This window comes from Amphiprion ocellaris, chromosome 6, assembly GCF_022539595.1.
Source record: "Amphiprion ocellaris isolate individual 3 ecotype Okinawa chromosome 6, ASM2253959v1, whole genome shotgun sequence".
Lineage (NCBI taxonomy): Eukaryota > Metazoa > Chordata > Actinopteri > Pomacentridae > Amphiprion > Amphiprion ocellaris.
This window is the reverse complement of record NC_072771.1, coordinates 1,309,177-1,325,477: the sequence shown is the minus strand read 5'-3', so window position 1 is coordinate 1,325,477 and position 16,301 is coordinate 1,309,177. Positions and strand designations below refer to the sequence as shown.

At 40.2% G+C, this 16,301-nt stretch overlaps 2 protein-coding genes across 5 annotated transcripts; one reads left to right on the top strand and one right to left on the bottom strand.

Moving 5' to 3' along the window:
• Nucleotides 1–1,098: 1,098 nt before the first annotated feature.
• nudt18 (nudix (nucleoside diphosphate linked moiety X)-type motif 18) lies at nt 1,099–5,888 on the bottom strand. 2 transcript variants are annotated; one of them, XM_055011654.1, is made up of 8 exons: nt 5,793–5,867; nt 4,328–4,341; nt 4,079–4,255; nt 3,817–3,927; nt 2,727–2,829; nt 2,524–2,647; nt 2,138–2,262; nt 1,099–2,012 (listed from the first exon to the last, which is right to left on the bottom strand). In XM_055011654.1, the coding sequence occupies exons 2-8, from the start codon at nt 4,337–4,339 to the stop codon at nt 1,630–1,632; spliced, it is 1,035 nt and encodes a 344-aa protein (XP_054867629.1). In that variant the 5' UTR covers nt 4,340–4,341; nt 5,793–5,867; the 3' UTR covers nt 1,099–1,629. The 2 variants fall into 2 exon arrangements, with proteins under 2 accessions (XP_054867629.1, XP_023153078.2); XM_023297310.3 differs by having other exon boundaries at nt 4,079–4,341; nt 5,793–5,888.
• Nucleotides 5,889–6,365: 477 nt separating this feature from the next.
• On the top strand, nt 6,366–14,260 carry LOC111587382 (uncharacterized). 3 transcript variants are annotated; one of them, XR_004846348.2, is made up of 4 exons: nt 6,366–6,530; nt 7,975–10,445; nt 11,912–12,043; nt 13,959–14,260. XR_004846348.2 is itself a non-coding variant. In XM_035942475.2 (3 exons), exons 1-3 carry the CDS (start codon nt 10,398–10,400, stop codon nt 14,097–14,099), a joined length of 321 nt encoding a protein of 106 aa, XP_035798368.1. In that variant the 5' UTR covers nt 10,038–10,397; the 3' UTR covers nt 14,100–14,260. The 3 variants fall into 3 exon arrangements, 1 of the variants encoding a protein (XP_035798368.1); XR_004846349.2 differs by having other exon boundaries at nt 6,367–6,530; nt 8,107–10,445; XM_035942475.2 differs by lacking the exon at nt 6,366–6,530 and having other exon boundaries at nt 10,038–10,445.
• Nucleotides 14,261–16,301: the final 2,041 nt, after the last annotated feature.

Sequence of the window (16,301 nt, the reverse complement as noted above, 5' to 3'; positions counted from 1 at the left end):
AATTCCTTCAAAAGCATTCTAAAACTAGTGACTACTATTTGTAGGCTAGCAACTAGCGTTCCTAGGCCCAATACTAGCCACTTAGGTAGCCTAAGTGGCTAGCCTTGGGCCTAGGAACGCTAGTTGCTAGCCTACAAATGCTAGTAGCTAGCCTTCTTAGGCTAGTAAACAGCATGATTTAATGCTAGCAACTAACATTCCTAGGCAAGATATTTACTTCCCGAAGCAAGTGACTTGAATTCCCAGATTAGCAACTAGCACCCAAAGGCTAATTCCTTCCAAGGCATTCTAAAACTAGTGACTAGCATTTGTAGGCTAGTAGCTAGCATTTCTAGGTCTGTCACTACAGGTCTAGAAATGCTAGTTGCTAGCCTACAAATGCTAGGAGCTAACCTTCTTAGGCTAGCCACTGTCTTCTTACAGCTTTTCCTGCTGTGTGGCTTCAGTTATTTTAATGTTCAGAGCTCATTTATGAAGCTGTGAAGTTTCTAACAACAAACCAGCTAAAGAACTAATTCAGGTCTGGGATCTTTAAATTATTGGAGCTTAAATCTCTCACTATTCTCGAATTGCACTTTTGCCACCACCATGCGTCACACCATGATGCTGCCACCACCGTGCTTCATATCATGATGCTGCCACCACCGTGCTTCACATCATGATGTTGCCACCACCGTGCTTCACATCATGATGATGCCACCACCGTGCTTCACGTCATGATGCTGCCACCACCATGCTTCACGTCATGATGCTGCCACCACCATGCTTCATATCATGATGCTGCCACCACCGTGCTTCTCATCATGATGCTGCCACCACCATGCTTCATATCATGATGATGCCACCACCGTGCTTCACGTCATGATGCTGCCACCACCGTGCTTCACGTCATGATGCTGCCACCACCGTGCTTCACGTCATGATGCTGCCACCACCATGCTTCATATCATGATGCTGCCACCACTGTGCTTCTCATCATGATGCTGCCACCACGTTTCACATCATGATGCTGCCACTACCATGCTTCCCAGTGGTGATTAAATCTCTCAAGGTGCCCAAACTTTAACACTCTAAAATTGTGCAAAACAAAATAAAACAGTTGCTCAAAATAATTTATTTTTAGAGATCAGTTAATCACTGTGCTGCTCACAGAAAGTTCATCCAAACTTTGACATGCTGCTGTATTTATCATCAGAACAATGATGTCATCAGCAAAGCAACGCCCCACATTTGAGCTGTCAGCTGTTTTGTAGCTGGTGCTAATTTAAAAGCTGTTTAAAGTGAAATGACACATTTCTGTGCTACATCTAACAGTTACTGGGTGGTTTTAAATATTCATGGAATGACATTAAACAACATTGAACAGCTAAAACAAAGAAGACATGGAAGCTGGTTAATAAAACAACAAAACAAGTTCAAATAATTCAGGTCCCTCTGGAAGTTCTGGGGCACGAGCTGGAGGATGAACCTTAAAACAAATGTTCAGCTAAACAGTACACCGTTAACCTCGACTCCTGGAGGTGGTTCATAATCCCTGACAAGTTATTCCGTTTAGTATTCTATTGCTGCATTTACACAACTAGTCTTTCAGAATAAAACAGTTCCTTTCACAGTAAGAGTCCTGTGTGGTCAGTACAGGCTGTGGATCGGCAGCAGCGACGTGTTTTTGGTTTTCTCCAGCAGTTTCTCTCTCAGCGTCTGTTTCTGGACTTGGAACCACACGTACCGCTGGTTCTCCACAGGCGGAGGCCGATCCGCCGCCGGAGGCTCCAGCTTCCGTCCGTCCTCGTCTCGCTGGACGTGGTCTGGAACCAGTGCCACCAGCGTGTTGAAGCAGACGCCGTCCGTCCGGCCGTGCTGCCGGCCGTTGTGCTGCAGGCTGAAGACGCCCAGCGTGTTGACGTCGTGGTCGTAGTATGCCGACGGCATGGCTTCCTGCACCACCATGTTGGCCGCCCAGGTGACAGCGTGCGTCTTCAAGGCCGCCGCCGTGGGGAGGTGGAGCTCTGGAGCTGCAGGATGGAGGAGAAGGTTCATGAGAGGGTTAGCGACTCAGTATTTATCCTTTGGTCTGTCTTCACTCAACAAATGTCCACACCTTTCCGAAAGTCCTGGAAATACTCATATGTGACGCTACCTTTAAGCAGCAGGATCCAGATCCGATCCTCAGCTCCAACGAACACCAGGACGAGTCTCTGAACGACATGACGGCAGCTCTGGTCTTGGGGCAGCGTTGCGGGATGCCAGGGATCCTGACGGTACCTGAAGGCAGCACAGAGTTGGTTAGCATTTAGCTTCACACTCAGCAGGAGAAAACGTAACGTAGAAGATGAAAAGTTTGCTTTGTTTTTCTGGATTATGTGACAGTGACCTAACTTTTAGGGGTTTTAGACCAATGAGAAGAATGAACATAAACATTTATTTTGAAATTTTACATGTGGGTTTTCCACTAATAAAAGTTTTTTAACTGGTTGAAAGCAGGTCGAGGATGAGCTCATTTTTAGCACAAACAGGAAGTCGTACTTGAGTCCGCTGTCGATGAGGCGGAGGATGTCTCGGCCTCGCAGCTGGAGGGCGGAGCGTCGGTCCCACCAGGACGCCTGCAGAGACTCTTGATCTGCTGCCGCCAAACCCTTCAGACTCCCACCTGACGGAGAAAAGACTTCACCTGAGACACCTGTAGCAGACCCAACTGATGATGCGTTCAGGTGTAGCTGACCTCTGACCTGTGATCTTGGCCAGGAAGATGAAGCGGATCCACTGAGGTCCCTGTTCCTGGATCAGCAGCAAGCTGATTGGCTCACAGTCAAACCCCGCCTCCTCCTTCACCTGCAGACAAACAGGTGAGTACACGTCTCTCTTGGTGCTTTTTCCACCAGCACCTACTCGACTCGACTCTGTTCGGTTTGTGAGGTTTCCATCAGGACGTAGCACCTGGTACCAGCTACTAGTTTAGTTCCTACTGGGCCGGGGTTCCCAGCGAGCTGAGTGGAGCCGATAATGTGACGTCTACACAGTGCAGGCCACTGATTGGACAGGGAGTGACGACAGACGAAATCTATACCATGGACGAATGAGACTTTTCTGTCTTTGGTGGCGGACCAAAGAATACAGAGGGAGCTGGATGGAGGAAGTTTATCAGGAGGTCTCTGAGCCGATGGCCGTCCACGGATATAGCAGTACAATGAAGCAGTGTTGGGAGAAGCTGAAAAAGCTCTAAAGTGACTATTGGTCCATGAAGGACCACAACGGCCAGAGTGGGTCAACCAGGAGGTGTTGGAAGAGGTTTAGCCAAATGGGTGCAATTTACGGGCACCGACCGGTGAACAACGGGAGGAAGAGTGACCTCAACTCCACCGCTGAATCATTGGAGACCATGTTGGAGGACGGTGACTGTTTTATGACTCCACCCATGATGAGGTGGTGCTCGATGAGTGCTTCTTAAACAGTCGATTTGTTGTGGAAGTTGACTTAGGTTGTGAATAAGGTTTACCGACATTAGAAGTGACACCGACAGAGCAGCAGTTCATGTCAGCATCAGTTCTGAGGATCGTCTCTGATCTTTGGGTTTATATTGTAGTTGGGGAAGATCAGATTTAGAGTAGAGTGTCCTGGAAGATCTTCATCCAGACGTCTGGCTGCTGGATAATAATGAGTACTCAACTGGAATGGAAACGACCTAAACCGAGTTGAGCCGAGTAGGTGCTAGTGGAAAAGTGCTATCTGCAGTAAAGTTTAGCTTCTCAGGGTGGTTTGAGTTTCACAATTGGTCTGAACTGAGCTGCAGGTTCAGGCCTGGTCCTCAGAACATCTCACCTCCCTCCTGAGCGCCTCCTCCAGACTCTCCCCCACCTCCACCCTCCCAGCAGGCAGGTACCACTGCTTGTAACAGTCCTGCTTGGCCTCCTGCACCATCAGCACCTCGTCCTGCAGCAGCACAAGGAGGAGTAACGTGGTAGATACAAACACATTTAACTGATAGAGATAAAAACACAGAGGGTTCCTTTAACTGATAGAGATAAAAGCACTGATGGTGATTCATGTATCTGATAAAGAAAGCTGGTAATCTCAGGTGCACCTTGTCGTTGAAGATGACGCCGCAGACGATGTAGGTTCCGTTCTTCCTCAGAGTCACCGGTTTGCTTTGTTCCAAACCGACGTCACAGCCGGTGACCTCTGACCCCTGACCGCTCAGCAGACGCTCCACCTGATGCTCCACCTGATGCTCCACCTGATGCTCCACCTGATGCTCCACCTGATGCTCCACCTGACCCTCCACCTGATGCTCCACCTGATGCTCCACCTGATGCTCCACCTGATGCTCCACCTGACCCTCCATGTCTGCAGGACAAAAGCAAGGACGTTAAACTGACATTGTGTTTTAGGGAGTCAGGGGAGTTTCTAGAACATCTGAGGAGTTTATTTGAATGTTTCTGGGAGGTTAGATCATTTAGGGAAAACTTCTTCTAATGTGATTTTAAAAGAAACATCAAGCAAAGTCTGCACATGTACAACAAGCAGGTCTCCAGAATGATTCTTTCATCCTGGTAATCGAGGCTTTAGCTGATTTTTCTTCATCTTTTCATAGAGAAGTTTTTCTTTCCAGCTGAAGGTTTGTGAGTTTATTGGCCTTTTAGCTTCCAGAGGTTCATTAACACGGGTTCCTTTCCTGCTTCTTTCTGTCGGGTATTTTAACTATTTAATGCCTCATTTCCATATTTACACATAAAATTTCAGCAAACTTGTGACAGAAAATCCTTTACGATTCTAAATAACCAGCAGGGGAAGTTTCATGGAGTTATCTGCTAGTTAAATGTCTCCCCTGAAGTAGGTTTGAGGTTTATTAGCTGTTAGCGCCCCCGGCTGGCTGCACAGTGAAACACAATGTCTGTATTTCTAACATTCATGAACAAAACCAAGCAGGAAACCATCGCATCCTCTCAGTCTGATTAGTCTGTCAAAGATCCTGAACTATGATTTAGTAAAACTCAGTTCTTGAGAGGTTTTCTAGGATTTCAGCTTCTTTCTGCCTCATATTTCTGACTCGAACACCAAATGCTCTCCTGTTTTATTCCCTGTTAGAACAGTTCTGCTGTTTAATCCAGTGAGTCTGAACCTCAGTCCTGATGTTAATAAATCATCTATGATTGATTAACTTTGAACATTTTAGGAAAACAAAGTCTAAAACAAACATTATTCCTTCTCTGTTAAATCCACATCGTTCACAGCTTCATCCATCTGTAAACATATGACAAATATAGGATTCATTCTTTGAACTTGAAGGTTTGACATCATTTGAAAAATGAAATAGTGTCTCTGAGATTTCCTGATCCTTCCAGAACAAAAAACAAACAAGAAAAACACGAGTAATGTGGATGCTGTAGCGATTCTTCTAAATGTAGAGAATCTAAATATTGCACAAGTTCCTCTGAATGTGGAAAATAATGGCCTGATTATTATTCTATTATTCTAAATGTAGAAACAAAGATATGAAACAGATTCTTCTTTTTACAGAAATAAACTGTGTGTTTGTGTTACTATGAAAATGTCAGCTCTACTGTCGAACAGACTGATGTATAAACCGACTAAAATCTGAACAGAATTCATGTTTTCTGTGGTTTTGTTTCGTTATTTTCCTGCTCAGATTATAAATCTCTGTCAGCAGCTAACTGACGGTAATGCTAACAGGAAAGCTGCTAAATATTTTATTTTTTCTCCGCTTAAAAAAAATTGACTGGAAACACTATTTGCGAAGCATTTCGGAGAATTGAGGTTAAAATAAAACCACGAACCGGTTTGTATTCTGCTGCTCTGTTAGCAGGTTTCCATCAGATCTCTGCTGTTAGCTTCTGTTAGCTTCTCTCTGCTGCCGGTTTGTTTTGACAGCGATCAGGAAGTGACCTCACTTCCGGTTCCTGTGTAAATACGCCCCTCTGTTGTGATCGATACACACATTTTTTCTTTGCTTTCATATTTTAAAAAAACAAACAATATTCGCATTTTATGTCATATTTTGGGTTATAAATGATATATTTGCACAGACATTCTTGCACTGCTACATCTTTGCACTTTTTAAACTTATTCTTTTAAGCCACTTTATACTGCATTGTCTTACAGTGTGTCAATACTGTACTATTTCATCCTCATTTCTCATCCCTGTACATGTTGTAAATATTATTACTACTGTTCTATTATTATTTTATTTCTATTACTACGTCTATTGCTACATAAGCTGCTGTAACAATGTGAATTTCCCCAGAAGTGGGGAGAAATAAAGGACTTATCTTATCTATCTTATATTGTGTCGTAAAATGTGACACCGGTAGTGACGTATTTTGTAGTTTTTGTAGTTTTCTTCGCTCCGCTGCTTTCCGGTGTTGTAACACTCGGTAAGGTCACTGAGAGGCTGTTTACTGGAGCTAACTCAGCTAATACCGCCTAGATTTATAATATTAATAATAATTCCTGCCAGTCAGAGGCACAGTTTAACCAGTGGAGGCGGTTTGAAACCGGAAACACCCGTTAAACCGGTAAGTTAATCAGTTTTCACTGTTTACGATCTGCGTTTCTGCTTTACTTCGCATCTGCTTTGTCTAGTGAAGGTTTTACTCTAATATTGGCAGCAGCTGAATGAAACCTTCATTTTTAGCAACGTTTAGTTTAACTACAGCTGCTAATCTCTCTGCTTCTACTTCATGTTCACACAGTTTGTACATTTTAACCTGATACGTGACCGTTAAACAGACAGTGTGAAACTCCTTCATGTCACAGAAAACAGGATAGTTTGATCTGCTTTAGGAGCTAGAATCCTGTGTGAAGGTTTGCCTTGGAAACGCTTGTGTTCATGAATGTTTTTTAATATTAATTTCAGTGAGCGATCCTCAACCGTACAGGAGAAGATGCAGCTTCAGAAAGTCCCAGAACAGAGCGAACACAGAACTACTAATAAGATCAGATCGTCCTAAATAGTTCCACTGTGGAGAAATGTGCAGTGTTACAGCAGTAAATGATCTGATTTAGAAATGTAGGAACATCAGCTAAATATAAGATGAACAAGAAATACACAATATAGTGAACGATTTTTGTCATTTCTGACCACTTTTGTGTAATTCTATACAAATTTTCTGCAATTTTTGGTCCATTTTCAAGTCATTTTAGACAAATTTCCCATTATTCCAGATCATTTTAATCATTTCTGAGAAATTCTGACTGATTTTTGATCATTTTTCAGTCATTTTAGACTATTTTCATGTCATTCTGAACAAATTTTCTTTGTTTTACATCAAATCTGGAAAATTTTCTGGAATTCTGGATCATTTTGAAGTCATTTTGAATCATTTTGGATCATTTTGAAGCATGTTGGACAATAAGGGTTCGAAGCAGAGTGGTCTGACCCACTTCCTGTAGTTTCGGAGAAAAATGTGTTCAGAGTTTAGTGTTTTCCAGAATGATCTAACATTCAACTGTAACGCTGTATGTGAGTTAGACCACTCTGCCTCTAAACCCCTCATGTCATTCTGCAAATTTTCAGTCATTTTTAATATTTTTCAGTTCATTCTGAGCAGATTTAAGTAAATTTGGACAATTTTTGAGTCATTTTGGGAAGATTTTTCTCATCTCTGACAACTTTTGTGTGATTCTGGACACATTTTCTGCATTTTTGGATCATTTTCAAGTCATTTTCGACTAATGTTGAATCATTTTGGATTATTTTGAAGTATGTTGGACAGTAAGGGTTAGAAGCAGAGTGGTCTGACCCACTTCCTGTAGTTTTGGAGAAAAATGTGTTCAGAGTTTAGCATTTTCCAGAATGGTCTAACATTCCACTGTAACGCTGTATCTGGGTTCTGGATTAGACCATTCAACTTCTAACTCCCTCAGTTCCTCCCAGCATCAGATGAACCTCAGCAGCGTCCAAACATTCAACAGGACTTTTATTTTCAATCTTCTGAACTCTGATGTTTCCTCCTGCAGCCAATCAGAGCCTCCTCAGCTGGAGGAGAAGAAGAAGAGTGGTGCTGCGTTCACTGACCTCCATCTTCTCCATCAGGACTCAGTAAATGTGAGGCTGACGGAGGATTCTTCTTCCCTTTGACTCTCTGACAGGCATCATGTCTTCGTAGCTCCGCCTCCTGCTCTGATTGGTTCTGGAGACTCGGTCCGATGTCGCGGCACAGTAAGCTGCAGAAGCAGGTCCTGGTTCTGTATCGGCAGTTCCTCAGAGCCGGCCGGGACAAACCGGGCTTCATCCCCCGGATCCGGGACGAGTTCAGGGAGAACGCCGGGATCAAGCGGACGGACGTGATGCACATCGAGTATCTGTACCGCCGAGGCCAGAGGCAGCTGGAGCAGCTGAGGGACGCCAACACCAAGCAGCTGGGCTCCTTCTCCAAAGCCCAGGACCAGGACTGACAGCAGCAGACCTCAGAGACTCCATCCATGCTGTCCATGTTCACGTTGTAGGAATAAAACGCTCTGAAAGCCAGACTGGACTCATGAATGAACAAACTCCTCTGAAGAATCTGCAGCAAAAGTTTAGAGTCTGTAAAAGCTGATAGAGAAGAGATTTCTGGGTCAGAGTCGGAAAAAAATCGCTGAAATTCCTAAAAGTAAAAAAAATGTGTTTAAAATGTCTGAAAATTCTGAACAAAATATTTCAAAATTATTATAAACTATCAACAAAAGTCATAAAAATATAAAGAAAATGTTGAACATATTTCCCAAAATTTGAAAAAAAGAAGAAAATGTCTCAAAAATGTCTGTACATATCAATGTAATGTCAACAATCAGTGAAATATCCCATAAATGACAAAAACAAGACACAAAAATGAGACAAAATGACAAATACCAGACACAAAAACAACATAAAGGAGATATAAAGTGACAAAAATTAGACAAAAGACGAGACACAAAACAACAAAAACCTCTCAAAATGTCTCAAAAATGTCTGTAAATATTAATATAATGTCAACAATGAGTGAAATATCCCATAAATGGCAGCAAAAGTTATGAAAAAAATTTACAAAATGTCAAAAAAATATGAATAACTTTCCAGAAAATTAAGAAAATGAATAAAATATCATCAAAGACGCTGACTAAATGAAAACCTTCACTGATCAGCTGTTTACTTTCAGTGTTTGAGTTTATTTTTTACTGAGATTGAGGCGATTTTATAAAGGTTTGAAGTGAATATTGTTGTGGAATTCAGCGAGGTCCAGAGAAGATGAGGACGGAGACTCAGAGACACTCTGGACATCAGATGATTTAAGGTTCACTGATGTCAGGAGAAGTGACACCGACAGCAGCAGTTCATGCCAGCATCAGGTCTGAGGATTCTCTCTGATCTTTGGGTTTATGTTGCAGTTGGGAGAAGATCAGGTTTAGATTCCAGACCAACATGGAGACAACTGGTCTGTTTCGTCAGAATAGAGAAGATCTAACCTCCTACAGCGTCTGTCTGTCTGAAGATAAATAAGGATGACATCAGCTAAGGACAAGGAAGCACCTTAGAAAGAGGAAAGAGTCATTTTTCCTTCATGACTGTTCCGTCCACACATGGATCAATGTTTAATCTCTTAAACATCAATAACTCAGAAAGACTTTTTGTTTCCAGATTTCCAACTAATCTTAGAGGATCCTAAATAGTGTTTAGATGAAGAAGGTCGACAGTTAATCTTTCAGTTTATCTCAGACTTTTAAATCAAACTAATGTTGACAAGTTTTTCACTGCAACGGCATCGGATGAACATTTAAAACTGAAAAACTACTAATAATTACAGCTGTATCTCACAAATACACATCTGTATACATTCTACACACTAACAGAAAGTACAAGTACCTTCAGTTTGTAATTAAGTACAGAGTAAACGTTAATTACAGTCAAGGTTTGCTGACATTTGTTTTATAAACGTTTCCTGACGGTTTACTGACAACCTGATGAAACGTTAAACAGGTGATTAGGTCATTTTGTGGTGATTTTGTGTCTTTTTGTCATAATTTTGTGTCTTTTTGTCATAATTTTGTGTTTTGTGATAGTTTTGTGTGTTTTTGTGCTTAAATAATCAAAATTTCGGCCTCCATCTGACGTCTTCTTCTCCAGAGGCTAAAACTTCGGCATTCCGGGTTGCCAGGCAACAGGAGGCACTACGGGAAGTGACGACACATCCAGGAAGTCCTTCAGACTGCGGCGCTGCTGTAAAACCCACGAAGAAGAAGAAAACGTAAACAGGAAGTCACACCCGTTAAAACTGCGTTTGTTCCATAAATATCTGAGCATTTAGGGAGTTTAGCTGCAGCTGGGAGCCACAGAGGAACTTTAAAGGTTCTGTTTTAATCAGAACTGAAGGTTTTTAGGGTTTCAGCTTTTTAAAAAAACGTTCTTCGTCCTGTTTTCAGCGATGTCGAGTTCAGGAGGAGAAATGAGCAACGGGCAGTTAATTCAGCAGGTAAGAAAAACGAGATAAAAAATGACAAAAATGAAACACAAAACGGCAAAAGTCAGATAAAATGACAAAAACGAAATAAAAAAATGATGCAGAAAATGACAAAAACAAGACACAAACGACAAAAAGGAGACAGAAAATGACAAAAGATGATTCGTTCTGCTGACTTTCTCAGGTTTCAGGACTTGTTGCCTTGACAACGGATCTTAATTTTGTCTCAAAATGTAAACATTAATAATAATAATAATAATAATAATAATATGTAATAATAAAGTGATTTTTCTTTTAATAATTTATCTCCTTTAAAACAGAAACTCCATCTGTTGATGTTTAAATGGAACCACGGGTTGAATCGTAGAAGATCAGCAACTCAGAGAACAACACAAACAAACAAACAAGTACACATGATTTAAACTCCTAAATCCTAAAAGCCTAACATAAAGGACATTCAGAGTTCTTCACTTATTGAGACCAGAGATAAACTGCAGTTAACATTAAATATCTGACTTTATTTAATGTAGTGAAAGTCTGAACAGGTAGAATAATGAATATTAATATCAGCTGTTGAACAAACCGAGTGTTTCTCAGGTCTGTCAGGCTTCCATCTGGTGTTAAAGTGTTTCTAAATGAACATTATTACTGATCATGAAATATGTTTAATGTTCCTGTGAAATAATAAAATATAATTACTGTTTTTATCCATCGATTTTCAAATTTACTGCTTTACAAAAAAAAATATTAAGCACATTAATTATTATTATTATTATTATTATTATTATTATTATTATTATTATTGAGATTCCAGTTATTTGTTTACTTTCCTGAACAGAAACATATTTTAGTGGTTGATTGTTTTTCTGGATTAATTTCTGACTTCTGGCTCAAATTTGGAGATAAAAAGATGAATTCAGTTTAAATTCCTGACTGATGAATGGTAGAGACTCACTGAGAAACAGAGTCTGAGTCTTTCATTAGACATGAAACCTTCTCAGGTTTGTACGACTCGGACTGGATCACAGAGACTGCAGCTGAAATCAATGCCTTCTGTGGTTTTGTGGTAATTTAGCATCTTTTTGGGATCATTTTTTGTTTTTGTGGTAATTTTCTGTTTTTTGAGTTAGGTTTTTTTGTTTTTATGGTGATTTTGTGTCTTTTTGTGGTAATTTTGTGTCTTTTTGTGTTAATTTTGTGAGTTTTTGTGATAATTTTGTGGTAATTTTGTGTGTTTTTGTGTTAATTTTGTGACTTTTGTGATAATTTTGTGACTTTTTGTGGTAATTTTGTTTTAATTTTGTGACTTTTTGTCTTAATTTTGTGTCTTTTTGTGGTAATTTTGTGATTTTTTGGTGGTAATTTTGTGATTTTTTTATGGTAAGTTTGGGACTTTTTGTGGTAATTTTGTGACTTTCTATGGTAATTTTGTGATTTTTTGTTGTAACGCTCAAACACCTGCGTTGCTGCTCCTGCAGGTGGCGCTGCTGCGCTGGTTGTCGTCTCAGACTGAGGAGGATCGCAGGATGCTGGCAGCAGTGACGGGCGTCCAGGTCGGCAGAGAGCTGCTGAACCGACTCACCGGTCAGGACAAAGTGGAGACGTACAAGGTGATACACCTGGACGACAAGAATACATACATGATCACAGCAACATGGATGATACGTACAAGTACAAGCTAACATGTAAACTGATTCCTAGTTTCCTGTTCTGGTGTACGGCTCTGACATTAAATATATTACATATATAGCTGGTAGTAAAAGTCAAGACTGGGAAAAAAGTCTCAAAATTGGCCAAAATGAATCAGACTGGCCCCAAAATTCCCAAAATGTGGTCAGACTGAGTCAAATTTGTCCAAAATGACAGAAAGATAGTCCTAAATAACCCAACACCAGTCCAAGTGGCTAAAATGTGTCCAAAATTAGTTAAAGATTGTCTAAATTTACTTGAAAGTTTCCCCAAATGGATCAGACTCGTCCATAATTGGTTGAAAGTCAGTTAAAATAGTTGGAAATGGGCACCTGGATAGCTGCATGGGTTCAGCAGGTGATCCATGTCCAGGTCTGGTCCCCGATGCAGCTGTCCAGGTTCCATTCCTGCTCACAGCCCTTTGCTGCATGTCTTCCCCCAACTCTTCTCCCTCCTTTCCTGTCTGTCTCCACTGCACCTATAAATAAAGGCAAAAATGCCAAAAAATAACTTAAAAAAAAAAAATAAAAATTGGAAATTACAGAAAGATTTGTCCTAATGACTCAAAATTTCTTCAAAATGAGATAACACTTGTCCAGAATGACTCAAAAATTGTTCTAAATAACTGAAATATTTGTTTTAAAAAAAAAAAACAAAAAAAAACAAACTTGTCCAAAATGACAGATTCATCTAAAATGAGTCCAGGCCTATAACAGCAGAACTAAGGGACGTCCAAGAGGAAGACTCCAGCTGACCCCCTCAGGGTCCCCCAGTCAGTCCTAACTATAAGATTTGTCAAAAAGGAAGGTTTTAAGCCTGGTCTTAAAATTAGAGAGGGTGTCCACCTCCAGAACCCAAACTGGGAGCTGGTTCCACAAGAGAGGAGCTGATAACTGAAGGCTCTGCCTCACATTCTACTTTTAGAGATTCTAGGAACAACAAGTAAGCCTGCAGTCTGAGAGCAAAGAGTTCTGCTAGGATAATATGGTACTATCAGGTCTTTAAGATATGATGGAGATTGGTTGTTAAGAGCTTTATATGTCAGAAGAAGGATTTTGAATTCTATTCTAGATTTATCAGGAAGCCAATGAAAAGAAACCAATATAGGAGAAATATGATCTCTCTTGCTAACTCCCGTCAGTACTCTGGCTGCAGCGTTTTGGATCAGCTGTAGATGTTTCAGAGAGCTATTGGGACAACCTGATAATAAGGAATTACAGTAGTCAAGCCTAGAAGTAACAAATGCATGGACTAGTTTTTCTGCATCACTCTGATACAGGATGTTCCTGATTTTCACAATATAAACACTTAGAACACAGAACACAGATAGAACATAGTTGGAACACAGATAGAACACAGAACACAGATAGAACACAGAACACAGATAGAACACAGATAGAACACAGTTAGAACACAGATAGAACACAGATCTACTTCTTCACATGTCAGACTGGAGTTAGAAACATCTGCAGACAAACCAGAGAATTCATCCATCAGTGGTTTCTTCACTTTTCAACAAGGACTTTTACTCTGAAAGGGAAAGGTTGTGGTTCTCAGTGGAGAGAGAAGCAGCTGATCTGAGAGCAGCAGACTGAGGTCCATCTACAGACTGACAGCTAAATCACATCTACAGCATCTACACAGTGAAGTGGTGTTTTCAGAATCTGAACCCTTTAACAGCTGCAGTCTTTCAGATTTAAGTTCTGCTTCAAACGCTGATGAGTTTCTCTGACAGTAAAACGCGTCTGGATTTCGACTTCTTACTGCATGTTTCAGCACCACCTTCTGACCTTCTGACCTTCTGACCTTCTGTTCTTGTGACTGTGGTTTCCTCAGAGGGAATGCATCCTGAGCATCGCAGACTTCGTCCAGAAAAACCCTCGAGCTTCACAGAACCAGATCAACGCCGAGGTGGAGAAGAACGTTGTGGTGTTTGCTGCCAGAGTCCGAGCTCTGGAGTCGACCTCGATGTTCTGAATCCTGAATCCCATGTTTCTGTTTCCTATGAATGAATGAAACCTGATGAACGCTTTGGTTTTTATGATGAAGTTTCTCTGTGTTCTGTCGTTAATTCAATGCTTCCTCAGAGGAAACATTTAGATTGGATTCTATTAAAGGTGTTTCTACTACAGACCAAACACAGTCCAGTGTTTTTTCTGCTAATTTTTGTAATTTTGCATCTTTTTGGGCTAAATTTGTGATTTTGTCGTGGTAATTTTTTTGTTTTGGTTGTAAGTTTGTATCTTTTTGTGGTAGTTTTGCATATGTGGTAATTTTGTGCCTTTTTTATGGTAATTTTCTTTTTTTTGGTTGCAGTTTTGTGTTTTTGTGGTAATTTTGTGTCTTTTTGGGGTCATTTTTCATCTTTTTGTGCTAATTTTGTGTTTTTTGTGGTAAATTTGCATCTTTTTGGGGTAATTTTGTGTTTTTTATGGTAAATTTTTCATCTTTTTTGGTAATTTTTCACGTTTTGTAGTAATTTTGTGGGTTTTTTGGTGGTAATTTTGTGTTTTGTGGTGATTTTTGTGTTTTTTTTGCAGTAATTTTTTTGTTTTTGTGGTAATTTTGCATCTTGTGATAATTTTGTGGGTTTTTTTGGTAGTTTTGTGTTTTTTGTTAAATTTTTTGTAATTTTGTGTCTTTTTGTGATAATTTTTCTTCTTTTTGTGGTAATTTTGTGTGTTTTTGGTAGTGATGTTAGGACATGGAGGCTTCGAAGCGTGTCGAGTAATGAGGGGGCGTGTCCACGAAGCGCATCGAGGCTTGCTTCATTTAGGGGAGGAGCCAAAATATGACGACATTCGAAGCCTCGCGTGCCGGTCGTACCGCGGACTGGTTCAGGAAGTGGTTCAGGAAGTGGTTCAGGAAGTGGTTCAGGAAGTGGTTCAGGAAGTGGCTCAGGAAGTGGCTCAGGAAGTGGCTCAGGAAGTGGTTTGCAGGTTAAGGGGCAGCGAAACACAATGGATTCCTCGTTCACATTTGTTGGATTTTTACCTGCTGTATCTTTGCTTGCAATCGGTTTTAGACTCTTTTTTCCATAGAAGAAGGTCAGAAAGAGAAGCTTCTCCCTGTCTGGAAACAACTTGGACCTGATTTCTCCTAATAAAGTACATAACAAGTGAAGTGTAATATGAGTAACTGTGGCAACACCACACACCGCTTGTTCTATTTTTTGTCTGGTATTTTAAAAGGTGAAGTGTCTGTTGTGTCCCAAGAAGCTAGAGAAATATTGTCCAAAAAAAACCCCACCTGAATCCCAGCACTGTGGAAAAATTGATGTTTTTGAATAAAATAAAATGCTGTCCCTACTTTTGTTTTTCACTGGTACCACAAACACAGACACAAAGCAACAAGTAGCATGTTGAACGTGTTCGTTTTTTAAGATAGAAGACAAACTACTTCTCATGGATTCATTACACATTGGATGGTTATTATCAATATTGTGACACTCATATGTGATATCAATTACAGTGTTCAGTCAGTAGTACCTTAAAAATAAATTCTAACAAGCGCAAGCACATTTTATTTATATAACCCTAATTACAATTAAAAGTGTCTAAGGACTTTACAGAAAGCCAGAACCTGACATCAATCAAACTACAAATCTCTCCCCAGATTGTTTCTACTTCCACTTCTGTTCCTGCTATCAGGAGAAACAGACACTTTATTAAATATATTACTTGTTTACTTCACACAGCAAAGCTAGTGTGTCATTATAGGCACTCTGCCTGTTTTACTTTTATTTGTCCAGTTGATGGCGCAGTAGAGCAAATGAAGCACCATGAAGCTTCCAACCATGAGTGAACCAGTTGGATGGAAAACCTCAATGCTTCATGAAGCTTCATCTCACCATCACTACTTTTAGGGGGTCATTTTGTATTTTTTGTGGTGATTTTGCATCTCTTGTGGTAATTTTGTGTGTTTTTGTGGTAATTTTGCATCTTTTGTGGTAATTTTGTGTTTTTGTGGTAATTTTGCATCTTTTTGTAGTAATTTTGTGTGTTTTTGTGGTAATTTTGCATCTTTTTATGGTAATTTTGTATGTTTTTGTGGTAATTTTCCATCTTTTTGTGGTAATTTTGCATTTTTTGTGGCATTTTTTGTTTTTGTGGTAATTTTGCATCTTTTGTAGTAATTTTGTAACTTTTTGTGGTAATTTTGCATCTTTTTGCAGTAATT

Coding starts and splice junctions, on each gene's coding strand:
- LOC111587382 (XM_035942475.2), top strand. CDS start 10,398: ATGTCGAGTTCAGGAGGAGAAATGAGCAACGGGCAGTTAATTCAGCAG. Junction 10,446..11,911: donor ACGGGCAGTTAATTCAGCAG/GTAAGAAAAACG, acceptor CTGCTCCTGCAG/GTGGCGCTGCTGCGCTGGTT. Junction 12,044..13,958: donor ACAAAGTGGAGACGTACAAG/GTGATACACCTG, acceptor TGGTTTCCTCAG/AGGGAATGCATCCTGAGCAT.
- nudt18 (XM_023297310.3), bottom strand. CDS start 4,339: ATGGAGGGTCAGGTGGAGCATCAGGTGGAGCATCAGGTGGAGCATCAG. Junction 2,830..3,816: donor AGGAGGCGCTCAGGAGGGAG/GTGAGATGTTCT, acceptor GTTTGTCTGCAG/GTGAAGGAGGAGGCGGGGTT. Junction 2,648..2,726: donor CTTCCTGGCCAAGATCACAG/GTCAGAGGTCAG, acceptor TTTCTCCGTCAG/GTGGGAGTCTGAAGGGTTTG.